This window comes from Bombyx mori, chromosome 15, assembly GCF_030269925.1.
Source record: "Bombyx mori chromosome 15, ASM3026992v2".
NCBI lineage: Eukaryota > Metazoa > Arthropoda > Insecta > Lepidoptera > Bombycidae > Bombyx > Bombyx mori.
The window spans coordinates 3,372,643-3,385,080 of NC_085121.1; the positions used below are offsets into that span (position 1 = coordinate 3,372,643).

General features: G+C 36.0%; 1 protein-coding gene across 4 annotated transcripts in view; it reads left to right on the plus strand.

Annotated features, from left to right (window-relative positions):
* LOC101740789 (phosrestin-2) overlaps positions 1–12,153 on the plus strand; it is a 79,046-nt gene extending 66,893 nt beyond the window's left edge. For all 4 annotated transcript variants that reach the window (XM_012692577.4, XM_021349594.3, XM_062672419.1 and 1 more), the window contains exons 9-11: positions 4,542–4,650; positions 10,509–10,650; positions 10,886–12,153. In XM_012692577.4, the coding sequence (XP_012548031.1) occupies positions 4,542–4,650; positions 10,509–10,650; positions 10,886–11,430 (796 nt within the window). In that variant the 3' untranslated portion in view covers positions 11,431–12,153. The remainder of the gene's footprint in view (positions 1–4,541; positions 4,651–10,508; positions 10,651–10,885) is intronic.
* Positions 12,154–12,438: the final 285 nt, after the last annotated feature.

Consider the following 12,438-nt stretch of genomic DNA (forward strand, 5'->3'; position numbering starts at 1 on the left):
GGCTGCATTCGCCTTGCAATTTCCAGAGGCTCCGGTGAAACTCGGTCGGTCGTGAGCTTGTTCAAATGTTTACGAAAACAAGGGAAATAAATACCAATCTATCAAATACCTAATAGTTCAGAACTTCGTTACCTATGCCGATTTGTGTTATTGCAAATTTTATAGCTTTTAAATTGTATTATTTTACATCCCTTTTTTTAAGCTTCTTCAATTATTAAATTTAGTAATATTATCAACTATTTACAATGTCTTTTATTTCTTTGAGGTGACATTTATTACGTACAAAGGCTGCCCCACCCTTCAAACCGAAACGTATTACTGCTTCACGGCTGAAATGGGCTGGGTGGTGGTACCCACCCGCGCGGACTCACAAGAGGTCCTACCACCAGTAAATTTATTCAATGTTAATTTATTCTGTTTATTCAATACTATGGAATTTATTAGATAAATTTTCACACATTTCTAATATTCATCAGGTTTTTTCTTCTTCTGACTGTAGACCTTGTTTGGAAAATTAGAATTGAATATTTACTGGTCAATTCTTCAAACTCTTTTTATGGTTGGGGGCCGAATCTCTTACAAGATCCCCGCACCGTGGGGGCTCGCGGGGTACGCGGGACCGTCTAGATCAGGGGTGGCTAACCGGTAGGTCGCGATCGACCGGTCGATCGTGCCTATTAGTTCAGTCGATCGTGACTAGGAGTGGGTGATATAAATCGTATATAGATTCAATATCTATATATCGCAGCAATATCGTTGAATCCGATATCGCCCCGCACGAAATCTATATATCGATATCAGCCGATACACGATATTGCTCGATGTGATGCGCATCGCCATATCGGACCGATTCGTGAATCGAAATCTATATTTCGATATCAGCCGATACACGATATTGCTCGATGTGATGCGCATCGGCATATCGTACCGATTCGTTAATATCAGCAATATTCGTTTGGTTCGTTCGTATCGAATCGGCCAGAGTGAGTGAGCGCACGATATCATGTGATGAATGAAACAGAAACAGGCATTATCCATACAATTGTAAACCTTATATTATTTAAGTCCATATGTCTGTAGATTATTCTTAGCGTATCAGCAGGATACAAATAAGGAAAGAAGTTTCAACTTTCGACCCTAACTTGAATGCAGTATAGCCTATTTGCATCGTTGAATTTAATTTCACGCGGTTTGACCTTGAACTAGAATTTTTGGACAAGTGTTTATAAATACTTAAAAGTTTTTTGTGTTTGATTTTTAAAGTACACATTTTTCTATTTTTAGTTGAATCCAAATAATTGAGTTTATTTCTTGTGTTTGTATTAAACTTTTGAAATCTACACTCTTTTGGTATATTTTGTAATTTTAAATTAAGACACAAAATACTAAAAACTGAAAATAATGTAGCCTGTCCTAAGCCTGGTAAAAGCATGAAGGAAAGTTTTTTTGATATTTTTATTTTCATGTTCTTTTTATTACTTTAAGATCATATTATAAATTGATATCAGAAAACCAACCGTATAACGTTGACTTAAATATATATCTACTACGATATTATATCAGCGTATCGTTTCAAATCTCAAATATCATGAATCGAGAAAATCTACTAGCATCCATCAATATATAGATTCAGAAAATATATAGATTCAATATCCGATATTGATCCTCGATATATAGATACGATTCGATACGCGGCAAAACCGATATTACCCACTCCTAATCGTGACTAGACAAAAAAATATAAATACATTGAACAGACTGCGCAACGTAATCACAAATTGCTGCACGGATCATCTTCATCCTGTATCATTTGTTAATTACCATTACGTCATATTATTTATCCTCTCTTCTACACAATAGTTCTCTTTTATTATATAATTTCAGATTTATTTAATATTTTTAATAAAAGAAAATATGCTAATTATTTAGATACCGAACTACATTATTTTCATTACATTTAAAGAAAGGTCATTGGTGGATCGCAGTGTTTCGTCAGTAGATCTTAGTTCTAATCAAGTTGGCCACCCCTGGTCTAGATGGTAGCGGTCACCCCCTTAACGACTCCCCGGTACTCGCGTCGAAACGTCCGATACCCGCCGGAAACGGAGCCTATATATAACCTATATAAATCATTTCATAACACGTAAAATTTTGAACTCGTTAATTTCGATTTAATTCATGAAGCCGTTGAAAATCTTTACAAGGAAACCATAATTAAATGTAGCTACAGAGAGTACAAAATAAATTCAATTAGAGCCTTTATATTAGTTCCGACGATCGAACGAATAATTAACTAATATAAAATTCAATAAACGAATCATTTCGGAGAGCAAAAACATAAATTAATTGACGTTGACGTTAGCTTATCAAAAAGAAACATTAATTAAGTTAGAGCTTTCTGAAATTCATAGTGATTCCCCTCTGAAAGCAGTTACAAAGTAAAACGGGGTATACCTCTAATTACTATTATAAATAAATAAAAAAACTTCAGAGGTGTCAAGGGACACCCGGATGGAACGAAGTTCCTTTCGATTAATTAGTGAAGGAATTGTAATTATTTTTTTTAAGTTATAATAATAAATTACGGCATTATGAAGAAGAAAAAAACAATACTATGAACTAAATTACTATTGTTGAAACGCTATCTCGAGAAACTGTACTCATTACGCGGACCAATGGGATACGAGCAATGTCACGCGATAAGCGCCTACACGTTGATTGGTCAGAATGACGGATCGAAAAAGTGTCGTGACAACTTTTCGTAAGAATTTTTTCCGTCTAGCCCCCTTTCACAACGCGCGATAAGGAACTTTGTTCCAATAAATAAATAAATAAATAAATAATAAATATTTACTAACAATCACGCCACGTTAACTGGTCCTGTGATAAATTCGTAAAGAACTTGTGTTACAGGTACCAGATAACGGAAATAAATGTAAGATTTTAATTATAGACATACATATATTTAATATATATCCATAGCCCTGGAAAAGACATTTATGTTTATCATACAAATATCTTCCATTGGCGGGATTCGAACCCGCGACCCCCTTGTGTAGTGACCATGTCACTTACCACTACACCAGACGGCCGTTAGATATTATATGATTAATGTTTTAAATAGAATTAGCATCGCATGGAAAGGGGGATCGGTACTTTTCTAATTATATGCGCGATGGCGTGCTAGATTGAAGCAATATTTCCTCTAGTCTTTCACAATCAATTTTATTTCTTGTTTTTACTACGGAACATGTTTATGCTCTCACGTTTTTGAGAACAACCTGACGTTGACATCGTAACTATACACAGATTAATTAAACTATTTGACAGATAGATGACTGAATATCTCTGCGTTAATAATTAATTCGATTAATTTGTTTTGTTTTTATGCGGTGCTTAGTGAAACAATTAAGAAACGTGATTCATGTATATTTTTATAAAAATATGTACAAACTAGAGAATGAATTCGAGATCATTTAGACAATAATAGAGACACAAGATTTTGATTACTTAGGTACCCGAGCCACCCACTTAGAACGAGTACCCGGCACACCCGGTGTTAACTAGCTGCCGCAGTATGTCAATATCGTCACCCACTTTGAGATTTGATATCGAAATCTCAACTGTATTATGACTATCTCAACCTTCGAACCGGAATGCCTTACTGCGTCGCGTCGGAAACAGGAAATATCATATAATATAAATATCATCGTGTGGACTGTCATTACGCCCTGCGAACATGAATAAAAATGTGGTCAGGAGAACATCAAGAAACATTATTTTTCTTTAGTACAAATATCAATCACTACATAGTATAAAACAAAGTCGCTTTCTCTGTCCCTATATCTGTCTGTTCCTATGTATGCTGAAATCTTTAAAACTACGCAACGGATTTTAATGCGGTTTTTGTTAATAGATAGAGCGATTGAAGAGGAAGGTTTATATGTATAGTAAAATCCATTAAATAGTGGAGAAATCAATAATAAATTACAGTTTCCGAAGCGAAGCGAGGGCGGATCGTTAGTTAATCACTAATTTTGACACTTTAAAGGATGCCCCCTCCTAATGTCTTCTCTGATATCGTTCAGAAAATAACAAAGAGCCCTATTCTTTGCTTATCAGTACTGTCGTCACAGATTATTTTCAATATTTATAGCATTGAGGGCTGAATCGACTTCCACATACATTATTGTTCGATTAAAATATTTATAATTTATAAAGATATATAAAAATGAATTGCTGTTCGTTAGTCTCGCTAAAATTCGAGAACGGCTGGACCGATTTGGCTAATTTTGATCTTGAATTATTTGTGGAAGTCCAGAGTAGGTTTAAAAGGTAGATAAATATGAAAATATGGCAATTAATTAAAAATAACAATTTTATTTTTCCTTTAATGTGTCCCCCGTCGGACGGATTCCTTTTGTTTGTGTTAAGTTTATTTTATACAAAAGTTTAGGACTTTTATTTATAGATTGAAGCACTACGAAGTCTGCCGGGTCAACTAGTTATTTATAAAGATTTTCTCTGATTTTTTTTAACAGGGTTGAGTTAGAAGCCTGGCTAGATAAAGCTATGTACTCGCACGGAGAGCCTGTCAAAGTTAGCGTTGCGGTCGCCAATCACTCGTCGAAGACTGTCCGAAGGATCAAGGTGAGGTGAAATTACATTTGTTATTGAAGTGAAACTTCTTTAGGCGTGCTGAGAGTAAAATTTAACTCGCAACGGATTCGTTATGGCTAGAGAGAATATATGCAATTTAGGAAGAACGAGACTGAGAAAATGGAGGCGGCGTCTCGCGAACCACTCGACTGTGGAGAGAGGAAAACGACAAAGCAAGCTAGGTCGTTTCTCTTAGGTATACACAGCATTCCCTATTATAAGAGAAATTTGATTTAAGGATGAAAAATGAAGAAAACCACAATACTACAACACCGCAAAAGAAGTTTCACTTCTTCCACGTGCACATAATTTTGATTTAAAGAATACAATAATTATAATATTCCAGCGACAATATTGAAGTAAGTTTTCTTACGCTTGTGTCGGCTAAGCAAATCATTCCCGACTTACGTTTCAGCAAGGAATAAAAATAATAATAATAATAATAACTCTTTATTTATATAAACCTTAATATGTACACAGTAAACTAATAAAACAAAAGTCGGTATATAAATCGGCGGCCTTATCGCTGAAAGCGATCTCTTCCAGGCAACCTTGCAGGAAGAGGAATAACTTAACTGGACGGTGCTATATCTTAATAAACTTACATAAAAATATAAACTTAAATACACATGTGAAAAATAAATACCATATAAGATAAACTTAAATACGATTAAATACAAATAAATACTAAAAATATACTAATATATAATTGTATATCAAACACGCCAGTTTCTCCCCTTTGAAGATTGACAGTGAGTCTTGAACTGTATAGAAGTCATGATTGGATGATGGATTGGCGCGGTGTTTTCATTGTTAAATAGGTCGTGTTTTATATACGTTTAGTACCTACTCAAATTGAGCTCTGTGGTTTTGCGCTAATTGTGAACTTAATTAAAACTATCCACGAATGACAGGGAAGGATTCCTAACTTTTAGGCTGTTCAATAACAATTCTAGGTGGGGTTCGCTAAAACTACTATGTACTACATCTTTTTTTTTTTATTGCTTAGATGGATGGACAAGCTCACAGCCCACCTGGTGTTAAGTGGTTACTGGAGCCCATAGACATCTACACCGTAAATGCGCCACCCACCTCGAGATATAAGTTCTAAGATCTCAGTATAGTTACAACGGCTACCCCACCCTTCGAACCGAAACGCATTACTGCTTCACGGTGGAAATAGGCGGGGTGGTGGTACCTACCCCTGCGGACTCCCAAGAGGTTCTACCACCAGTGAAAACCTTTTTCTTTGTTTTGCTAATGAACCTTTTTCTTATGTTTTGCTAATGACGTCTTGAAAGAAAAAGAATATGCCGTTCTAAGTTTTTTTGATAGCACTTAAAGCCTATTATACATAGATAGACAGTACGAGTTCAGAGCGTGTTTTTAAACTTGTTTGAAATATGCTAAGCATGTGATAATTAATCATAAATCGTTTAAAAAATGTACAAATCAATTTAACCATATATTTACATAATTAGGACACGTGTGTATACAACAGCAACCAAACCGGCACCTATTAATAGCCCGGTACACAAACATTTTACTAATACCAAGCGTATGGAGAGTTTTAAAAATTGCATTTGCAAAAATTTTTTCATCCGAAAAAAGAATTTCCCGATATTTTTTTCCCGCGTACCGCTTCAACAAAGCGCGGCATCTCTTCAGTCTCAGGTCCATTAGACGAGCATTCAAACGATGTCCTGTTTTTCTTCGATATGCCCGAAGCCCTAGTCTTCATTTAACACCCTTTTCACCGTGGTTCTGCTTAACCCCATCTGAAGGGCCAACAGTTTCTGCTTACGTTTGGGATTTCTTTGAATTCGCGCTTTCACAGCTTTTATCACTTCTGGAGTCCTAACAGACCGAGGGCGACCACTTCTTGACCTGTCATCTACACTAGAGTCTTCATTGTATCGTTTGATGGTACGATAAACGAATCTTTTGGTTATATTCAAACTTTTCAGTATGTTAAAAATTTGAATTGGCGCGTAACCGCAACGATGCAACGCAATAACTGCAACACGGTCTTCTTTAAGCGTTCACTCCATATTTAAAAATGAGTAAAACTCTAAAAGTATACATTTTTATTTTCATGAACAATTCGAAATTCGAATTCAATAAACTTTTTTGTGGCCAGCATTCTAAAAGAAAAGTTTTTACTGTGTGACAATACTTATGACCTGACTAGTTATATATAAATATTATTACGAAATACGTGTTTGTTTTAGCTTATAAATCACAGCAACCCATGAAACGAATGTTGCATTATTCAAACGTGAACCCGCAGAAATATTACTTTACGCTTTGCGATCAAACAAGATTTATTTTTAGCTCGAAAGTTTACATGAACGTATATTGCGATATTAACTTCGACACCTGGGACGTAATTTTTTTTTTTCTAATTGAAAATTTATCGTTACCGTTTTTACAATGGTCAAACGTTGTTTATTACTGGTGGTAGGAGCTCTTGTGAGTCCGCACGGGTAGGTACCACCGCCCTGCCTATTTCTGCCGTGAAGCAGTAATGCGTTTCGGCTTGAAGGACGGGACAGGCGTTGTAACTTTACTGAGACCTTAGAACTTATATCTCAAGGTTGGTTGCGTATTTACGTTGTAGATGTCTATGGGCTCCAGTAACCACTTAACACCAGGTTGACTGTGAGTTCGTCCACCCATCTAAGCAATAAAAAAAAAGATTGCGGTCCACCATTTGACATTTCGACCCCTGGTATATGTTTTCGTTTTTTTTTAAATTATTTACATCTATTACGGTATCGTTTGATTTTTAAACTTCAACATTGCTTGATTTTGTATCACTAGATGATATTATTATCGTTACACGCTGGGGTTCGGGATAAATAAATGTTCCACCAAAGTACAACTTAAAACTGTATTTATAACTTAATACCTTCGATCTATATTGATCGAAGCTTAGAACACTCATAGAACACTTTAAAAACACTTTATTCGCTTCTTCCGTTTCGCTTCAGGCGATCCGTTCACTGTTTCGCTTCGAGTAATTCCGATCACTAAGTCACTGCGTGTCATCTCTGCAACACTTTTACGAGTATAGCTGATACCACATCCCTAGAATTATCGAGAATATTCCACACAAGTCGAGTATCGTGTTTCCGGTATCTGACAATAGATGGCGTTACACTTCTCGAGCGCTCTTGATGCTACTAGATCCTTCAATATTCATTCGGCTATTCGGCAATAGATGGCGTCACTCTTACCGGCGTAACATTATTAATAATTTGACTACTACTACGAGTAATAACTCTTCATTTCTTCAAACCTGAAGTCCGCCGTAGCGCAATCACTAGAGCAAAATGAACTGCACAAATACTTTGTTATTAAAAAAATATGTATTAACAAGTAAAATTCTCCCTTGAATACACTAATGAGCCAAAAGCAAGTTAAGATCATGCAAAAATCAATTCAGGGGTATATACTTCCAATATGATGTAAGATAATATTAATATATTATTTTCGTCAAATGATTTCATCCCCAAAATTGAATCTGCGTTAGAAACTTTTACGAACTTTAAGCTTCATTAAAAGCAATTAAGACTTTACTTCAAATCACTTTGTCCACAAAACGCAAATTTAAGATTGTATAATAAATAACGATTATTTATTATCAGAATTCAGAGTGAATTCACAAACACCTAGATTGCGCTAAAACAATTCGTTTATTTTAAAATTTAGGCCCAAATTATAACACATTACCCGAATTACTGTCGACATTATCACCAGCTCTGTACAACAGAATGTTGAAAGTAAATAACTTAATTTTATTAATTAAGCAGTACTTACTACTCTTGCTCTGAAAAATTTAAAATCTAGCCCATAAAATCTTAATTTATAAAATATCTTGTTAGACCAACGCACTAAGTAAAATAGCGGTTTAAAAGAAAACTTGTTTTAAGTTGTATTTGTTTTGAGGCAGTTTTTATCACCATTCGGTATCCCATTAGATTTTTACTTGAAATATAACACACTTTTTAAATTCAGTATTTCCATTTTTAGTTTTCTTTTTTCATATCTAATAGAGAAAGTAGAAAATATTTTGTACTATTTAATTAAATGTACTCAATCATTGCACTCAGGATCTTAGAATGAAAACAAAACGAAGATTCATCACGGCATATGGCTACGGTACACTAGTGCCTTTGGCTACTGCATTTTTTTTTATCTAATTCATCTAACCATATCAACACACCACACTACCAATATCCGCTCCCCAACGACGATTTAAAAAAAAATCTAAAAGATTTTTATCCAAATAAGTCGACAGAGACGCTTTTAAATCACCTAGACTATACCAACAATCCGAAATGCAGTTTGACAACATATAAGAAACGACAAGTAACTCAAGGCTTGCATATTCTCATCAATATAACTGGGAACAAATCACGCACGGTCACTCGGAGCCTCCCGATCTACTAACGGTACTTTTAGGTACCCCAAGCACTGGTCATCATTCTCGTCGAACCCGTCGCTTGCAACAAAGGGCTCGGCGAGTAAATTAACCCACAGACGCAGCCCACTCAGTTTCTCGCCGGATCTTCTCAGTGGGTCGCGTTTCCGATCCGGTGGTAGATTCTGCGAAGCACGGTTCTTGCTAGGGTTCGTGTTAGCAACATCGTCAGGTTTGAGCCCCGTGAGCTCACCTACTAGCCCGGTGAAGCTAATATGGTCTCTCTAGACCATCAGTTTAGGTAGAAAAAAAACATCCAGCCCAATTTAGGATTCCTTGTGTTATGGATACCGGAGACTGACATAGATAGTTATTGTGTTTTAAAAAAATAATAATGCTAAAATAAAAAAAGCTACAAATGAGACAAATCCAATGAGACAAGATAGAATATAGTACTGACAATACGTGTAGATGTTACTTGATATACGATGTTACTTGATATATGGGCCTCAATTAGAATATGAACTTGAAATTCTCCCTACCACGTAAATGGGACTGAATCGTTCAGTTGTTATTGTTCGGTGTTTGCTTCGTTTCATCTAGCATGGTTATAAATCATTCATTATTATCGAAGCGTTTGCGTATAATTTAATTTAAATTTATCATTTATTCGTTTAAAATCTATTATTCCCTGTTAGGTTGGATGATTAAATAATATAGACATATCGAATTCAGAATAAAAATGATTGAATGAATGCGATTTGTACGATTGTCTTTTTTACAAATACCTGTATGACTTTGACAAAAATTCTATTTTTAATATAAATACCTAAAGTAGAATTCTTTTGTCCATGCAGTTTGGGTCATAAAACATAGCCCGGCTAGGGCGGTGAGCATGTTGCGCGGGCGCAACGTCATTGTCGATAAAATCAAATGACTCATCGAAGACAGGTAACACGGTAGCGGGGTGGTATACGAAGGGTGGTGAGACATTGTTATGTTGGGAGTCATTTGTACTTATCTGCAAATTATATTATTTATTTATTTATTATAGTACATTATGTCGAAGAGAAATGTGTTTTATGCATATGCATTTTTATCACTAACCCACAAAATGACAAAAATAAATACACTATCGATAACACTTATCGACAACAATAATAGGCATCACTATGCCCGTCCATAAGGCTCGTGAGTGAAAGAGAGAGCGAAATACTCGCTGCACCGCTCCGATTTTTATGACCCAAACTGCACGGACAAAAAAATTCTACTATAGTATTGATATTGTTGCATAATAAAAATAAGGATATAAGAAGACTATGAAATTAATGACGTTTGTGACACAAGCGATAGATATATACGTAGTTAAGAAACGTATTTCTCCCACAATACTAAATGTTATAATTAAAATTATTTTCCAAAGACTCTAGTGGTGCAGCACGTCGACGTGTGCATGTTCTCCAACGGAAAGTTCAAGAACGTCGTCGCTCTGCTGAAAGGGATCGACACCCCCGTGATGCCGGGACAAACGCATACTGACACCTATACTCTAACTCCACACAGAGGTATGTTTCCAAAAAAATTCTAAGATTAGCCAACAGTGCTCGGTGCCTTAGGGTTCTAATAAAATTATTGACCGCTGTAAATTGAACAAGATTTTTAAAAAACCAACTCTGACTTAGTGGATCTTTTTAAATTAGAGCTAGTGAGAGTATTTTTGGCGCTCGAATTGCCTGTGAATTGGCATTGTCTTTTTGTTTAGTTTAGATTCAATATTTTCATTGGCGTCACATTCCACAGGAGTCACAAAAAATTGGATAGCCCTAGAAGACTCTTACTCGAAATCCGGCGCCTGTCTCGCTTCCACGGTCATCTCGAACAATACACCGGAAGACAGAAATGTGTTTGCCATATACGTCTCTTACTACGTGAAAGTCAAACTCACACTAAGCGCTATGGGCGGAGATCTCTCGGTCAAACTGCCCTTTGTTCTCACACATTCCTGCATCAACGAAGCGCCGACCGACAGCGTCATAGAAGAAGCCACACACAAAATGATACTCGAAGGCAAAGAGAACAGCGAAGATGAAGATAGTAAGGCCGAGAACGAGAATGATAAACAGAATAACAACAAAGACGCCCAAGCACAGGAGACAGCGTTCGGGGATGAGGAAGGCGAAGTCAAATCACCTGATGTTCATCGCTGCCTGGCAGACGTCCTAGTCAACATAGAGAACCAACTGGACAGGCCCAAGAAATTCGAAGGGGAAACTGAGGTGCGAACCGTACAACCTGATCAAGAGGAACTCGACCTCATATCAAAATATCCCGGCTCGGACACGTGATCCGACGAGGGACCCCACGAACGAGGTCAGGGAGCCGAAAAGACTGAGCCACACAGGATCCAACCGGAAGTGACAAAATGCAAAGCCGAGGACCAAATGCAGAAGTCTGGCTTCGCGGAGAACCTTAAAAAAGCTGTATGCTGCATCGACAGGAGACGTCAATCGTAGCTCTGTGAATAATTGTAATTTAACAGTTTTAAAGCTTATTTATAATGTAATTGGAATTAACTCAAAATTATTGTCGTTTAGATTTGAGTAGAACCAATCTGTATTCCTATTTGTTTAGACTAGATCAAAACGAAAAATACCTATTCTGAAATACCTAATTCTCTGCGAAACTTAAGAAATTGAAATCCGAACCGACAAAGTTAAATAAATTTATCTGGAATTTAATATTTCGAATTCGAGTTACGACTATCACTGCGTTCCTTGTAATCCTAGTGGTTGTTTCATTGTAAAAATTAACATTTTTATTAGGTAATAAGATTCGAATAAGCCGGTCACAGTCATAAAGCCTGAATGAAGATTACGCTTACTAAAACGTAGCCAGAGTTAGTCACGAATATAAATACGTTTACTTTAATTGTATAATATAATTATTTATTACGTATCTATAATAAAAAATATATTTAACGTTAGAAATGTAACTTAGAATCTAATTTTAAGTTTTATCCGATTATCTTCTAATTATTATTAAAGGAAATAAAACATTTGCGTTCTTTAGTAGTTGTTTTTTTTTTCAGAGAAAACTTTTTATTAACCTTTCTTTTTTTATTGCTTAGATGGGTGGACGAGGTCACAGCCTACCTGATGTTAAGTGGTTGAATCGCGAAACATAGAAATTTAATAACTTTTTACCCTCAACAGACACACGCTGCGGCTTAAAGGGTGGGAGAGCCATTCTACAACTTGAGATTTTCGACCTCATAATATTTCAAGGTAGGTCGGTGATATCCATGCTGTGGTGTGTCACCTATCAGATTAATAAAAAAATTCTGCAAAAATCTT